General features: G+C 30.9%; 3 protein-coding genes across 3 annotated transcripts; all 3 read left to right on the top strand.

Annotated features, from left to right (window-relative positions):
- Positions 1–209: 209 nt before the first annotated feature.
- LOC116769931 (uncharacterized) lies at positions 210–2936 on the top strand. Its single transcript, XM_061526789.1, has 3 exons — positions 210–302; positions 773–1065; positions 1495–2936. Exons 1-3 carry the CDS (start codon positions 248–250, stop codon positions 2548–2550), a joined length of 1404 nt encoding a protein of 467 aa, XP_061382773.1. The 5' UTR covers positions 210–247; the 3' UTR covers positions 2551–2936.
- Positions 2937–4814: 1878 nt separating this feature from the next.
- LOC116769936 (uncharacterized) lies at positions 4815–7173 on the top strand. The gene is made up of 3 exons (XM_032661164.2): positions 4815–4980; positions 5674–5927; positions 6014–7173. Exons 1-3 carry the CDS (start codon positions 4917–4919, stop codon positions 7067–7069), a joined length of 1374 nt encoding a protein of 457 aa, XP_032517055.2. The 5' UTR covers positions 4815–4916; the 3' UTR covers positions 7070–7173.
- A 139-nt stretch (positions 7174–7312) lies between these two features.
- Positions 7313–15555, top strand: LOC116769967 (uncharacterized). The gene is made up of 6 exons (XM_032661210.2): positions 7313–7856; positions 12091–12209; positions 12562–12683; positions 14191–14324; positions 14472–14621; positions 15102–15555. The coding sequence occupies exons 1-6, from the start codon at positions 7793–7795 to the stop codon at positions 15251–15253; spliced, it is 741 nt and encodes a 246-aa protein (XP_032517101.2). The 5' UTR covers positions 7313–7792; the 3' UTR covers positions 15254–15555.
- The last annotated feature ends 1065 nt before the right edge of the window (positions 15556–16620 follow it).

The raw sequence follows: 16620 nt of genomic DNA, 5'->3' as shown, positions 1-16620 counted from the left end.
ACACGTCACAAATTACGCACGCAAATAAGAAATATATTTCATATGACAAACATAGATTATAATTACGCAGACATTAAATGATGATAAAGAATTTTTACACGTCTATTTCGTAAATCTTGTATGGGCACAATAAAAAGATATTCGTCTTTTATTTCCTACTGATACCGTGACCTATGACCCTTTAAATTTAAGTTCGCTTATCGCTTTGACGTACAAATTACAACAGCATGAGTGTTCCTACAGTGAAATGTGTATCGTACGATTGACGTTATTACTGTTAATAACCATTGTGAAAAGTCAAGGTATCTATATTACCTTTAATAATAAAAAGTAAATATGGCTTTAAGAGTCTCCATTATCAGCTTTAAAATTTAGTTTCAAAGTTTCAAGTGTGTATAATTTAAGCTTAAGTAGATGAAAATGAAATAACATCTCATTCTTTGAAAGTTTAACTTTTATAAAGACATAAATTTATAAAAATAAAACGGGTACAATTTAATGTATTAGTTATTGAATCGTCTTTCTATGTGCTATTACTATTTTAATATATGTCTTGGAATCTACAATTTAATGTAGCGATCTTATTTTGTTTATAAATGTTCCTCATCTATTTTTAGGACGTCAAATAAATAAGAAACATTTTTTTTTCTTTTCCATTGCCTGTTTCATTCATTATTAGAAAATATTAAAGTGTTTTAGGTTATTATTTTAAATCTCCCATAGTTTCATATCAATTCTTTATTTTTGTGACATTGCTATTATTTTTTTACAGATGAAAACGATTATTTCGAATCGACGGACTCGGACGAATTTTTCGAAACTACAACAATGTCCCAGCTGAAAGATGGAGAACAAAAAATGAGTGAATATATTTTGAAGGTCATTGAACATTACAAGCAACCAAATCCCGAGGGACTGCCGGGTGTAGGATCACAACCATACAGCGTTCCAGATTCAAGAAAATCCGTGGGATTATTTAGCAGCATAGATTTTATAGACACAGAGGTCTATGGCATTAACAAATTTCGTGTTATTTACGTTAATCTTGACATTGAAAATATGGAGGTAGGTTTATAGAGCAGGCAGTTTTCTCTTAGTACCTATATTCGGAATAGATGAAGTGAACGCTTCTTACCAGACATATTCTTATATAACTGACTAATTTGGTATTATGGACCACATTTCTTTTAAATAGCCCATACAATAACATAATTAACATATAAAATGTCTCTTATAGTAGTACTTATAAAATACTATTAATTTACTGCGCATTAGAAATGGATATAGTGAGGTTGCATGAGTGACTCTTAATCTCTAGACTGTCAATGTATCCTAAAAGTCTATTTGTCAGTACCCCTTAACTGAAAAACTTAGCAATATTGAAGGCTGTACAACCTGTAACTTCTATAGAGAAGTTACAGGTAATTTTGATTTTGATTACAAGTAATTTTGATATAGATCAAAATTACTTATAATTTTTTTTCGGACTTACAGGGACGCGCAGCCTTAGAAATAGACAATCTTCATATACGAGGAAGATATGCTTTAAATGCTTTCCTCAATTCCAACTACGGAGGTTTTACTGCAAATATTACTGGAATTAAAATCACTGCTCTAACAACCCTTGGCGTGGAACGAGACGGGAAACTAAGAGCCCATGATATAACTATGGATGTAAATTTCAATAATATAGCGGTAAATTTTGAGAACTCTGGCCTATTAGTTGGTTTACTACAGGGACTCTTCAACTCCATAGGGACAATTCTATTTGAATCTATTAAACCGAATCTACTTAAAGAAGCTTACACGAACATGAGGACGGAGATTAATAAAAAAATTGATCAGGTTGTCGGCGATATTGAGTTTCCGAATACAATTACACCGTTGGACATGGTCATTGTTGATGCTCGCAATAAAATACGAGACGTCAAAATGGACCCACTCAGAATCGACGATTACAATACTAGCGCTGGTTGGGTAAATATTAACTTGAAAAATACATGGTTATACGGTCTGTCGACGATAAATAGAGTGGGTAATGTAAGTTTGAAGGTCGAGAATAAAACTGTAGTCGCCGATTTTAGTATCGGTACAGAGGAGATGTTAGGTTCTACCGATTGGGAGATTTCTGGATGTAGAGGACTGATCTCCAGTTTCGGGACGAGCTCCTTCTCAGTGAAACATATAAGGGGTCACTTTATTCTCGTTCAACCATTGGATACCAGAAAACGAATGATGTTAAAAACTCTTGAACTCGATGTCGGTAACGTACAACTCAGATTCGACGGAGCTGGGACACTTGATTATCTATTTGAATTCTCCACTAATATACTTCCTAATGTTCTGAGATACCAAATCGTTGACGCCATACAGAATCCTCTTAAATGGAAGCTGCAGAGTGAGTTAGACCAGATCGATATAGAAGAGGCCATTAAAAATGAGTTACCCAGAATAGACAAACTGCAAGAAGAAGGCTTTCAGCTCGCGATGCTACGTTTTATTAATAAGACTGGTGATAATTACGATGAAGACGAATTCTTTAACTTTTAATTTTCAAACTAACATAATATACAAATTATTAACATTTGACAGTTATTGGAATAACTGTATACTTTAAAGATATCCTGTTCCATCGGATTATTCTTTAATTTATTTATAATATTGTTTAATCAGAAACAAATTTGACAAAATGAATAACATTTGTTAAAGTCATAAACGATGAAGATTTGAAGGAAGGTACAAAAGTTACTAAAACAAAGTTGGCTAAAGCTAAACTTTAGCTAGTGAATAAGGCTTGTGTCATTTAAATGAAGCTAAGATTTTCGGATGCGAGGCGTTTTTATTTCGTAACTAAGACACTTTCATCTCGTCATTTTTAGAAATTATAAAATCTTGTCTCAAATTTAATATTATTGTTTATATTAACGTAAAATCATTTACATTAAGAATTCTTAAAGGATTTATTAGTTAGTGAGCCATAAAACTATTAGCGTTAGTAAATCTTTGGATAATTGCTCTCAACTTTGCGAGATATTAATCTCGTTAGTTACGTGAGAAATAACAAAATGAAATATTCATATTACACAAACAATTTAAGGATTTCTAAACTAAGAACTTTCTTTAATTTTTTTTACTGATGACTCGATAAGGAAAATCCTGTTATTCAGTAAAAAAAATTAAAAAAAGCATAAATATACTATATGAAAGAAAGATTGATATGTGAGGATAGACTTTATGAAAAATTTAGCTTACTATACGATAGAAAGAGTAACATAATACAGATGACTCAAGTATTGCGATGAAATGATATTGAAAATATGCATTTAACTTTAAAATATATGATAAATTTAATCTAGATTTTCACTGTTTTAATGCTAACGTAATAATCTTGTTTATTAATTTTTGTACCAAATAACCAGTTTTAATTTCACAAAAAAATCACGTTGGTCGAAACTCACATAGCTAACAAATGGTTGAATCATAAAATCTCTCTCATAAAAACTCTTCTTTCTGACATTTGCAATCGCAGAAGGATTCGAGGTATATAAATATATATGTGGGTATATATTATAAATATTATAATATAGTAATAATATACAACACAAAAGAAACAAAACCACCTCAAGTACTTATTAGTATTCCACTAACGCACAAAATCAACAATGTGCATGTACAAACAAAATAATAAATATCTGTTTAAGTATCGTATTTTGTTTGCGAAAAATTATTGCAATTGTATTTCTTCTTCTATTTTATTTTTTATATATATATATATTTTTCTATTTCAATATTTTTAATTTTATCAACATCAGTCGACTCTCGAATTGACACTGTTGTTACATCAAAAACCTAAAGGTTTTAAATAGATAAGAATCTTTCGTGTTTTCTCTGCACAGTACTCAAGATTATATTTAATTAGTCCGACAAATAAAAACGTTGGATTCCAGTGCGATGAAGCTTGAACAAAAAGGTTTTCTGAGTAAAATATATATATGACGAACTTTGCTAAAATATTGTATTCGACTTCTCGCATTCAGTTTAATCTAATCGATATATTTTCTTACAATTTATAAAGAAGTATATAATTGTGATTCATTTGTTATTATTAACAATAAATATTTTTTATAAAAAATAAATGTTTATGCCCTTTATTTATTCCGATATAGTAGTAACAGATAAAGTTTTAGAAAATTTTAACTTATACTACAGTTATTATTTTATAAGACTTTATAAAATTAAGAATAAATAAAGCTAGTTACTTGACTTGCCAAAAAAAAAAGTTTAAAATTTTCACTATATGTACTTTTTCGCTTAAATGTTTTTTTTTTTTGCCACTAGCAATGGTATGTATGAAACAGCCGATTAATAAATTCTCTTATTTTTAATATATATATAATAATAATTCATTCATTTATTTATTCAATCAGTCATTCAATCATTCCTTTTGGCTCCATTCATCAACGATCATCCCATTCACTAACTGCCATTAAAACAAAAAAATAACGTAACTAATTCTTTAGTTGTAAAAATAAATTGTTTACATTTATTTAGTAACCAATATTTATTATAAAAAACATTCCTTAGTTTAATAAAATATAATTAAACATTAAATGGGTACATACTTAATTCTTTTGGTTAGCACATAAATTATGAATTAAAACATAATGTTACTTAGTCTGTTCAGGTAACAGGAACTCATTATAAGATTAACTAATTAACATAAAATAAAAAAATGACTCCAAAATAAACAAAGTAGTAACAAAACACGACAGAAATGATTTCATTGATCAGCTAACAAAGACCCTTCTCCCCTCCATATGAAATGTCATTAAAGTAACCACAACATGTCATGATAAGAAGTGACCCCAGTCTATCGGGATGTGAATTGAATCATCCGAATAAAAAATCCGTTCGAAATGTTTAACAAAATTGTGGTGATTGTGCTGTTTTTGTGCTCATCAGTTCTTGGAGACCTCCAAGGTATGGTAGAATGTTTTTTTTTTTACTTATCACAAGGTTAGAATTGTACCATGATCAATTGTGCCATACATATACAACTATTGCACACTTAAATCTTAATATTAAGAGATCGTTTTGCATTCTAGATAAACAAAATTGTTACATTATGGTTTATCAATAAGGACTATTTTACAATTTAATATTATGTTACATATTAAATAACTCTTCTGAGAAAAGGTTGTTTACATCATTTAGGAACGCATGTGATATCAAAGTCCATTAATGGACCTGCATTAATAGTACGTATAAACATATTTTTGGCAATTAAAGTGCGTAAATTCGTAAAGAGATATAATTTTTGATTAATATTTTTTCCGATTTGTGAGAGAAAACACTAAAATAGAAACAGCAACTTGTTTAAACAGACAGGATGAAACAAGTATTTTGTCAATTCTTACTTATCAATTCGTTGAATCCATTATTAATCGTATCAACAAAGTTTAGGCATTTACAATACAAACAGTCTGTGTGATTCTGCAATACTTTGGAAGCTCAGATTGCTTCTTTAGTATAAACAAACACGTACATTAGGTTTCAATTGATTCAATGTATACTTTATTTCGACGCCGATCGCAATTTTAGCATATTTCTGTAGGAACACGATATAAAAATTTTAATGACATATTTTCAAAATACCACTTGCTTGTATTACAGATGTCACAACCACGACAGAATCACAGCTGGCGAAGGGTGAAGAAAAGATGAGCGAGTATATTCTAAAAGTTTTGGAACATTTTAAACAACCGAATCCTGTTGGACTACCGGGAGCCAAAGTTCCTGATCCTCATAAGGTTCCAGACATGAAACATTCTGTTTCCATCGGCACTTTGTATTTCAAAAACACATCCGTGTATGGCATTAGCAAATTTCGCATATTGAATATTAACGCGGAGATTGGAGCTATGGAAGTAAGTAAAATAGACTGAAACACAGTGAAATAACGAATAATTTCGATAAAGTAATTTAATTTATAACACAATTCATTTTTTTTCAGGTGCACGCAGCCTTGGCCATTGATAAACTTCAAGCCAAAGGAAACTACACAATGTCCACGTGGCTCAACAGAGTCCAAGGACCCTACACAGTAGACATCACCGGCATCAAGGTGATGGCAAAAGCAAATTTAGGAGTCGAAAGAGACGGAAAGCTGAGAGCCCAAGATATTAAAATAGACATATCGTTCAGTACAATATCAATGAACTTCGAGAATGCGGGATTCTTTGGCGGCATGTTGCAAGGAATAGTAAATTCTATAGGCACATTCCTTTTTGACTCCATTAAGCCTTACGTTCTCAAAGAAGCATATACCAAGGCTAGAGAAGAAATCAATAAGAAGCTTGATGAAGTAGCCGGTGATGTACAGTTCCCCAACTCGATTTCACCTTTAGATAAAGTTATAGCAGATCTGAGAAAGAAGGTAAGACAGATTAACATGGACCCATATCAAATAAACGATTATAATAGTACTGTAAGCATATTCACAGTATCACTTACGCATACTTGGATTACTGGAATATCCTCATTTCAAAGGGTTGGGAACATTACCTTGAAACTTGAAAATAACACTGTAATTGCTGACTTTGAAATTGGAACACAACGACTTGAAGGTACTACACAGTGGGATGTATCTGCTATAAGCGGTCTACTTTCCAGGGCTGGTATAGCCACATTTTCTGTAGAATATATAAGCGGAAGGATGATACTAGCACAACCTCTCGATACAAGGAAGAAGCCGGAGTTCAGAGACTTGGATCTTGATGTCGGTAATATTCAAGTGCGTTTCGATGGAGCCGGTACATTTGATTACGTCGTGGAGTTTGCAGTCAACATTCTGCCGAATTTGTTGCGATATCAAATAGTGGATGCTCTAGAAGGTCCCATCATTGAGAAAATACAACAGGAATTGAATAAGATAAATGTTGAAGAAATGATCAAACAGGAGTTACCAAAGGTGGATGAAATGCAAGAAACAGGTTTCAAGCTATCAGCACTTCAAATACAAAATGAAGATGAGGAATCCTATGGAGACGACGACTTCTTTAATTTTTAATAAAATATATATTATAACAACAAAAAAATAATCGACAGATATTTACAATGTTGTTAAGTTAAATAATAGTGTTAAAGGCAATAGTATATTTTATAAATACAGCACTCGGTATTTAATTATTAATGACATTCACGAATCCTATAATTTATGTAAAGTAAGCAATTTTCAACCGCATTATGCTCGTCCAAGATATGTTTCACACATTAAACTATTCTAGGAAATGTATTGACGCAAAAATTTTAAGAAAATATTCACTCCACGTAAACCACGGCTATGGAAGACGGAAAGTCGGTTGCGACAAACCGGTAAGTAACGGTCCCTCTCTTGAGATTTGTAAACGTATTGTTGCATTCATTGATCTTGTTTCCGAACGCTCATTTCAAAGTAACGTTTCATTTGAACGAAAAAATAAATAATACTTTAAATCTAAAACAATAAAAAGAAATACTCAATATTTTTTTACAATAAACAAATGTCGATGTACTGATCATTAGTTTTCCCGTGATGGAGGCCAAAAAGAAATAATTGATAAAACAAAACAAAACAAAACGAACCTGTCATCCCAATGGAAAGCGGAAGGCTATGATATTAACTTACTCCTCACTTAGAACTTGTCGACACACGGCATTTACTCGTCGTGCCCGACGCACGCGTTTGTAATCAAAATTATATTGCTTACATCGTTTATATTTTATTATTATTGTTTAATCCTAACTAATTATTATGGATAAAATTCGGTTTCTTCTGTTTTTCGTCGCTGTCATAGCACCGAGCTCATCAAACACAAGTAAGTGATTAGGAAGGGAAGAAAGTTGATTATCTAGATTTAACGTGTAGTGATTTCCTGCTGATGAAAAATTCCATTGAATGTTTTTATGCTGTATTTTTCATACTTTATGTTAGCTTAATGCGTCTTTTTATAATACGTGTTGAAAGTGAGAAAAATTTTAAAGGGAATTTAACTATTTTTAATTTACGAGAAACATTTTATAATTATTAGTTTTACTTTAACTATTCTCTTAACTATTAAGTGTTTCGAATCAAACTTTAGTCAAATATATTCACTAATATCCAACTCAGAAAAAACATAAAATAATTAAGAACTTTAAAACGTAGCTTCCAGATACGAAATGCATTTGTTACTCACTTTAATTAAACTGATAAAAAAATTAAAAATACAATTTCTTTATAAAATTCAATAAAGATTCATACAAAGTAAATAATTAAATGACATTTCCGACAGAAAAAGAAAATAGTACAGATAAAAGAGTAATTCAATTAAAATGAATACTCTCATATAATATTAGTACGAGTGTAGCTAACTTTATAAATGACGATAATCAATATATAAAAATAATTATTTAATCTAGCAACATAACTTTCGTAAAAAAAATTAAATTCTCAACTTTTCAACCGCCATCTTGAAAATAATATCAGAGAATTTTACCTAATTGAGTTTCAAAATGTTTGTATTAAAGTTGTCACGGGACTTCCTACCTTTAATTAAAATATTTAAAGTTTTTATTATAAATTTTGATTTGTAAATCTTGATTGAGTTATAATTTTTATGCCATAAAAAAATTAAATCTTATCCGCTATAGGCTTAGTCTTGTTATAAACAGTTGATAATTTACAAATAAAGTATGTAATACATTTGTAAATTTCTTATTTGATGTTAGTTAAAACATCATGACACGCCTCTCACTGCATTATCTAAAATTTGGAATTTTTGTGTAATATTAAACTTTAAAACGAAAGTTAATAAACAATCACTCTTTAAGACTAAAATCTGATTCCAATATATATATATATGTATTGTTTCAAAAGTACAATACCCGCAACATTTAAAAAGAAATCGATTGAGATTTTTTTGCATCCGACAATATTTATGTAAAATCAGATATATTTCCTTATAATTCTAAATAAACACAGAATAAGACTGATCAAATATTGTCAATGTATGTACAAGGTCGTTATTAAACACATACGACCTTCTTTTTTTAACACTAGATCATTTCCTTAAACATCAAAATACAAAAAAAAATATTTAAACTATTCATTAATATAAAATGACAATATAACAGCCGACGTTTATAAGAAAATCAACTTAATATAGACGTATTTATATCAAATATTATCCTTATGAATAACAATTCCATGAAGTCTTCGTGAAAGTTCCAATCACGCTCTCTGACCAATTAGCACTTTCATTACTGTAATCTTTTAGGTGCAGCACATTAGAGTGTTTTTAAATTCTTTATTACAACCAAATTAATCCCAATCCACTGTTGCACTACATTTAAGTCTTTGGGTGTCGATCTCTTTTGTCAATATATAACAAATATATTACGCCTTAATTTCAAACAACCTTATTACATTTACAAAACGGAATAACTCCCTGACGTTTATTCTTGAAATATCGTTGAAAACTATTTCGTCCTTTTTGTTGGTGTAAGCTACATTTTCGAAGGGTTTCGAAAAGTATGACAAGTTGTCATCCAAAAAAATATTAAAGAAACGATTTTTCCTTATCCATCGCTTGCCGTTAGCTCGATTTAATCTTATTCGTTTTCTCTGTTGCAGCCTTATTGACATTAATTTCTCAGAATCCCAAAAGATTAGGTTCAAAGATCCTCTTTAAGTTTATGTTTAAAAATCGAATATTATTTTTTTTAAACATAATTGGTTTTTAAAAAGAACATTTACCTGTGAGTTAGGTCTTAATTAAACGATGATAATATAGCTAAACTCTTGTACAATGTGAAAACTATCTTGAGATACTTCATACATTTCTTTGGTAAGTGCTATGTTCATTACATAAAACTGTTACGTAAAGATTCTGCATCATTATATTTTATATTTTATTTTTAATACATTAAGACTGTATTTGGGTTGAATCTTAAATACACAGCAGACTTTAATGACATTAAAATTAAACAAAACAAAACTCTATATGACGATTAACATAAAATCTAATGAGAAGTCACCTCGTTAGTTGCGAAATATATTATTTTCCATTTTAATATACTATAAGAATATTACATATCTGAGTATACTTAGGACAAGTATACATAGCCACACTAAAAAGGTAATTTTTCCATGCTAATACAATCATTTGTGAAGATTAACTATGGTTTTAAAGTAACTCTTATATACAAGACAACAGTATAACATTTGATTAACAGTCTGTGTGTCTATTACGATGTATTACTCATTAAACGATATGGCGTATTTTACGCAATGTTTTATTATTTAATAAATCATATACATAAATATATATACATATATATAACGTTACGCACGTAAGCTTTACCTAATTATGCTCACGCTGAAGTCGTATTGGCTTTATGAATACCTGACAAATATTTGCATTTCATTTGAAATCCTAAAAGCACTGAATATATGCTTGAGATAAATCTAGTCTTATAAATAATGTTGAGTAACATTATGTTTAGGAATAAACTAGAAATTATCCTTAGTTATTTAAACACATATTACGTTTGGGAAGCGATAAGGAAGTATGTATATATTAAGATATAATGTTTGCATAAGAACATATATATATATATATATGTGAACGAAAATTCGACATAATAAGTATGAAGTATTTCATAAAGCATTATTATGGATATTGTCAGTTATAAAAGCAATTATCTACGGTTGACGGACGAAGCTTTTGTGATTGAAGTGAATTACTGACACGCTCGTATGATGACGTTTTGTTATATAACCGAGTAAACAACAGTTGCTGTATAATGAAGTATATGGCAACACTCGGGACGTAAACGTCAGTTAGATGCAACCTTTTTTGTTAAACATTACTTTTTTTTATGTACAATATTTGTATTCAATAATTTTAATTATTATATTTAGGTCAGAGATTTTTGTAAAAAAAATAATGATGATAATAAAATAAATATATTTTAGTTGTTTTTATGTGGACCTACGTTAATTGCTATTCATTTACAAGCATCGTCAGGCTCATTAAAAATTTTTAATTATTAAACATTATAGTTTTCAAAGGGTTTAGTAATGTAGATGCTAGATATTTCTTCAAAGCAAAAAACTCTTAATACTCGCGTGTCCAAGACAATACTAAATAATGCAAACAACGACAATAGGCTTTATTCTAAATTATTATTAAACAATATTATTGTATGAAGATAATTGTCAATTATATTGAAAAGCTCGAATCAAATATCTGGATCTTAAGAATATTGTTTTAAGTGAATCTATATTAACTGCGATAAATTAAAAATCCCGTCGCATCTTAATGTGGGTTAAGACTCGTTGTTTAATTAGCGGCCAGAGAACGGTATTATTGCGATCAAGTTTCGCGGACAAGGTTGCATTAACCGGTCAATAACCTGCCAGCTCCGTTTTTATAACCAGTTGATTGTATCGATTTATCTCTCACATACAATATCGATCTAACAGTACATTACGGCGTCGATAAAAAGTATATGGCCACAGAAGTTATAGAAGCAACAAAAATATACAGATAACAAAATCATACGATTACATATTAACATCAAATGTCTGCATATTTAATTACAATAAATTCATATTAATTTAAGATATATTTTGAAAGTAAAATTCATGTTTTTTTTTTATATAGAGTTGGTATACAGAAGCGTCCTTCCCTATACCACCAAACCGTGTACCTTGTACGAACATATGCATCAGAACAAAGACAATTTTAACCCAAATTCAAACCCTTTCATCACAACGAGTACAATATAAAGTGTGCAGTATTCTCATAAAGCATCCGAAGGTTTTTAGCCATTGTTGCCATCGGCGTCACTATTGTTTTCATTATTCATTTATTGCACGAGCAACACCGGACCGTTATGTGAACCGTCTTGAATACTAATGGAATTAAGAAAGCTATGAACTATTTAATAACAGCTTATTATATTTAAAAAAATTATAAGCAAATTAAAATTTAGTATAAATTATTTTTATATATCGATAACTTTTGAGACGTAAATTAAAATTAAGTTTCTGGATGTTTATTTCAGATATATTTGGTGGTCATTGTTCGAAACAGGATCCCGAGGTGGACGCCTGTCTGCTGAAGAGCTTCAATAACCTCATCGAACATCTCAAGGAAGGGGATCCTGAGCTGGGAATCGAACAGGTACCTGATACCAACATCATCTATGTACATGGGACTCAATAATCATTGCATAAAATTACCCAATAAAATATCATTAGCACTAATTAAATATGTATTGTCAATGATGCATTTATATTTTTAAAATTTTTCATCCATATCTTTCAAAGGTTTTGCACGATGTTGGCAAAACAAAAACTTTTCATTTATTTCTTAGAATCTCAAACTTATCTCACATTGGATGAAAAAATTGTATGCAAGAATAAAAATTAAAGAAATATTGTACAAAAACCAAATCTGTGTTTCAGAATCATTCAGATAACTAAAATAAAATATACAAACTAAGAGGAACTGTGTGACTTTTATTTATTTCCAGTCAGATACCATTGTAATTGATGAGTTATCAATCGCTTTGGGCGGAGGCCCTGACGGATACAAGGCCACCTTCAAGGACATCCATGCCAGCGGAGTAGATGACGTCACCATCACTAATGTCAGGTAAATCTTTCACAATATCCTAAACCAGTATTTGCCAAAGTGGGTGATAACGCCCTTTTGTGGACGTTGCAACCCTAAAGGAGGGCGGCAAGAGACCCAGAAAAAAAATGGGGCATTTTAAACAATGGGTGATTTGGAATTCCATTTAGCTATGATAAGATATAGTAGTGCTTCAGTAGGTGGAAAAGTGGGTGCGCAAAAAAATTATTTAATCGCAAAAGTGGGCAGAAGACAAAATAAGTTTGGGAACCCCTGCCCAAAACAGAAAACAGTTAAAGTGCCGATTAGATTGGTTTACCGTAATGTATAGTAATGTTTATACTAATTCATTCGCAGTAAGTCACCGAAAAGGAATAAAACAGGTGATAAAGTGTCGTTGAATTATCGGTCATAAAAGGAAGGAATGAATAATTTATTCGAGTCACGTATTTTCGTGTCACGGGTAGGATGACCATGACAGCTTGGCACCTGTTCCTATGTCAAGGCATATAGGTGATGTTTGAGGTGAACCATCTTGTCGTCTCGAAATTTTTTCACTTAAATGAAGTAAAAACTTCGTTTTCCTTATCCACGCTAGATACTGATAAAATATAAACTAGTTTTTTTTACGCATGAAAACTAAGTAACGAAAGATTGTTAAGTAGTAGATATACGGCTGAACAATCTTTCGTCTTAAATGATAAAAAATACGATGAGTAATAGGTATATACATATATATTTATGTATATATATAACTTAATGCATTAAAGGACCTCCTATTATATGATAAAAACAAATGTTCCTACCTATAGTGTCTTGACAATGATCTTTGTGGGAATCAATGTTTAGTTGGCTATACCATAATTTATTCCACACACGGACACAGATGACTGGACCCTTTATTTCCCGGTTTTTGATTCAGCCGTGAAGGTATTCATTGTTTTGTAAGACTTTGCTTAATCAATAATCTTGAATTAATTATCTGTCTCTGCCAAGAAATATCTCACCTTCGAATTAATCACTACATCACCGTAAATGAGATTTAATTAAGGTCCTCCGTAAATGATTTAATTAAGGTTCTATGTTAATCTTTACTTTTTTTGCATTTTTAAATTCTAAAGTAAAATGCTAGGGTACATCCTTTAATATGGAAATTGCAGTTTTTATTTTTTAAGTATTTCGTAATTGATAAAAAAATCTTCTATTTAATATGTACCTATGGGATGTAGATAATTTTATATTTTTTGTTTCTTTGTTTGAGTAAAACTCTTAAATCATAGTTATTTTAGGACAAATGCCTTCATTTAATTTTAAATTCTCATATTCAGTTTTCTAGGTGTTGGGTGCTATTCAAGGATTTTATTTATATTTATGTTTTGATGTTGCTCTCAAATGAAACGTATGACCTCACATTAGAATTAAATGTTCTCCTCCAACTAAAAACAATCAAAATTATAAATAAAGTATAGAATGAATGATATCCAAACTGCGAGTAAGTTTTTTTGATACCAAATTTATTCATCATCAGATCAGACTTGGAAACGCACCAGTTCCAAATAACGCTCTCCATACCCCACATAAGTGCCACGGCTCGTTACCGATCTTCGGGGATGCTGCTTTTAGTTAGAGCCTCCGGGGGTGGAGATTACTGGGGAGAATACGGTACGTACTTGGCTTTCGATGACGAAAACAACTTAAACTAACTCCATAGTCAATATTGATTCGACGACCAGATATTAAGCACCTCTAATAAAGAAGAAAAAAAGACAAAAAAGGTACCACATCAATAACCTTTTTTGAATTTTTCAGAGAATGTCAAGGCAAAGGTATATTTCCGGGGCGAGCCTTTCATCAGGGATGACCAGACGTTCCTGAAACTCAAGCAAATCAAGCTGGACTTCTCTGTCAAGGAAATCAAGATGGGTGTTGAAAACTTACACAACAGCAACTCCGTCTTACGTATGTTACACCATTTCTTATATTTTAATATAGTGTATAGTATTAGATAGGGGCCCCTTAAACCTATGTACACCTGGGTTGCAAGTCCCACTGTTGAAGCTCCTCTTCCTTAAACGCGACGGACCCGGCTCCCGCACGGTGAATCCATTGAACGCTAGGAAGTTTTGTCTCCATAACCAAGACTTTTCATCATTTCTCACATAATTATTACCTCAACAAAGAAATTAAGGTTTTGTTTCTTTTCCATAATTCTAAACAATATATTTTTAATAATCAAAATTATGGCTAGTAGAAAAAATACAATTATATTTAGTTGTTTTTTTTTTATCAAGACAATATTCCTCTAAAGTAGATTTCTTTTTTTTATAAAAACGTTTGAAATCAAATACTCTTTATTCCACTTTAAAAAATAAATTAATTATCACATCCAAATTTTATTCAGACGCTCTTTTATTTAAGTTTTTATTTCTACCTTCACAGAGGCGGCATTGAATCTATTCATTAACACGAACGCCCAGGAATTGCTCAAGGAAATGAAGCCACAGCTGAAGAGAGACCTAGCGGAGAAGATGTCCCGGTTCTTGGACAGAATCCTCGACAAGATTCCGTACGACGACTGGATTGTCGATTAGCTTAATATACAAATAAAATAAATTATATAAAAAGCGTAGTTAATAAGGCCAACAAATAGTAGAAAACTATGTATAAGAAGCAAGGAAACTACTGAATTGTTTAAAGAGACGTTAATTTTGGGAGTGTTGTTTGGAACACAGTATACGTTACTTAACTCTTCTATTAGATTAGTGAGATTCAAACTAACATTGTCTCGCAAGTTAGGATTAAATATTATTTATATAGATTATTCATTAATTAAATAAGGTCCAGTGATTATGTGTTTGTAATATTAGATCATCAATAAACGTTGGTACCAAAATTGCAGGGTTTAATTGAATTCAGAATTCGGAACAGTGCCGGCGTTAGGGGGGGGCGTGATGGGGCGATGGCCCAGGGCGACAAATTCGGGAGGGCGCCAAGGTCTGAAGTTGGAATCTCTTGCCTCTCCTGGTGCAAACCCTCAGAACTGTCCTCTACGCTCTGTGCATATGCATATTTTTTATTGAGATTTTTTTTAGATGGATTTTTTGAGGGTTTGTGGTCGAGGAGCCGAGTCGAGTCGAGGATTAATATAATTTTACTTGGGATCAGCAAAAAACTAACACTTGAAATTGCTTCCCTCAAGTGGGCGCCACAATATTTTCGCCCGGGGTATCAGTGGCCCTTACGCCGGCACTGATTCGGAAAAGACGCAATACTTAGGTATAAGATATATTTATATATATATTATAAGTTTTCTATCTCTCAACTATTTTTAAAATGAATTATTACTAACTAATTGGCATGAAATTGACGTTTATAACATTTAATTTGAAAGATTATATAATTCTGTAACAAAGATGGCGGACTCGTCATTCAGAAGAAGAATTCAAAGGCGCTTGAAATATTATCTAGTGTTACTTAAAAATATACATAATTAAGTAAAAAGTTTAAGTGTACATAATAATTTATTTATTCATCAACAAATAACTAAAAATTATGTAATATATGAAGTAAATTTTTTGGACTACATTTTATTAAAAAAAAATATTTTACGATTGATACAAACTAATCAACTGAGTTTTGATGTTTCCTGTTCAGTATAATGTAGTTCTATTTAAACTTCAACCCTGAGAATATTCCTTTTTGCTACACAGAATATTATAACGAAGTAGCGAAGAAATTACTGAAACTTAAAATTAACACTTTCACGATTATAAATGAGGATGTGATGTCATAGTCGAAGATAATTAATGCATTAGTATTCAATGAAGTGCAAAATTCAAATGGCGAGTTGCAACACGACCAGCTATTAGGATCCCTTTAAACACATTAGCTAGAAGCCAACATCATTCCTAATCATCTGTTTTAATTTTAAGTTCAAATAAATAAATATTTCTGAGTT

The sequence above is a fragment of the Danaus plexippus genome (assembly GCF_018135715.1).
Source record: "Danaus plexippus chromosome 3 unlocalized genomic scaffold, MEX_DaPlex mxdp_25, whole genome shotgun sequence".
Classification (NCBI taxonomy): domain Eukaryota; kingdom Metazoa; phylum Arthropoda; class Insecta; order Lepidoptera; family Nymphalidae; genus Danaus; species Danaus plexippus.
This window is presented reverse-complemented; position numbering and strand designations above follow the sequence as displayed.

What these genes read in the sequence shown, in the direction of transcription:
- LOC116769931 (XM_061526789.1), top strand. Translation starts at nt 248, where the DNA reads ATGTGTATCGTACGATTGACGTTATTACTGTTAATAACCATTGTGAAA. An exon ending in AACCATTGTGAAAAGTCAAG is followed by an intron (nt 303 to 772) that starts GTATCTATATTA and finishes ATTTTTTTACAG; the next exon opens with ATGAAAACGATTATTTCGAA. An exon ending in TTGACATTGAAAATATGGAG is followed by an intron (nt 1,066 to 1,494) that starts GTAGGTTTATAG and finishes TCGGACTTACAG; the next exon opens with GGACGCGCAGCCTTAGAAAT.
- LOC116769936 (XM_032661164.2), top strand. Translation starts at nt 4,917, where the DNA reads ATGTTTAACAAAATTGTGGTGATTGTGCTGTTTTTGTGCTCATCAGTT. An exon ending in AGTTCTTGGAGACCTCCAAG is followed by an intron (nt 4,981 to 5,673) that starts GTATGGTAGAAT and finishes CTTGTATTACAG; the next exon opens with ATGTCACAACCACGACAGAA. An exon ending in CGGAGATTGGAGCTATGGAA is followed by an intron (nt 5,928 to 6,013) that starts GTAAGTAAAATA and finishes ATTTTTTTTCAG; the next exon opens with GTGCACGCAGCCTTGGCCAT.
- LOC116769967 (XM_032661210.2), top strand. Translation starts at nt 7,793, where the DNA reads ATGGATAAAATTCGGTTTCTTCTGTTTTTCGTCGCTGTCATAGCACCG. An exon ending in CTGAGCTGGGAATCGAACAG is followed by an intron (nt 12,210 to 12,561) that starts GTACCTGATACC and finishes ATTTATTTCCAG; the next exon opens with TCAGATACCATTGTAATTGA. An exon ending in CAACAGCAACTCCGTCTTAC is followed by an intron (nt 14,622 to 15,101) that starts GTATGTTACACC and finishes CTACCTTCACAG; the next exon opens with AGGCGGCATTGAATCTATTC.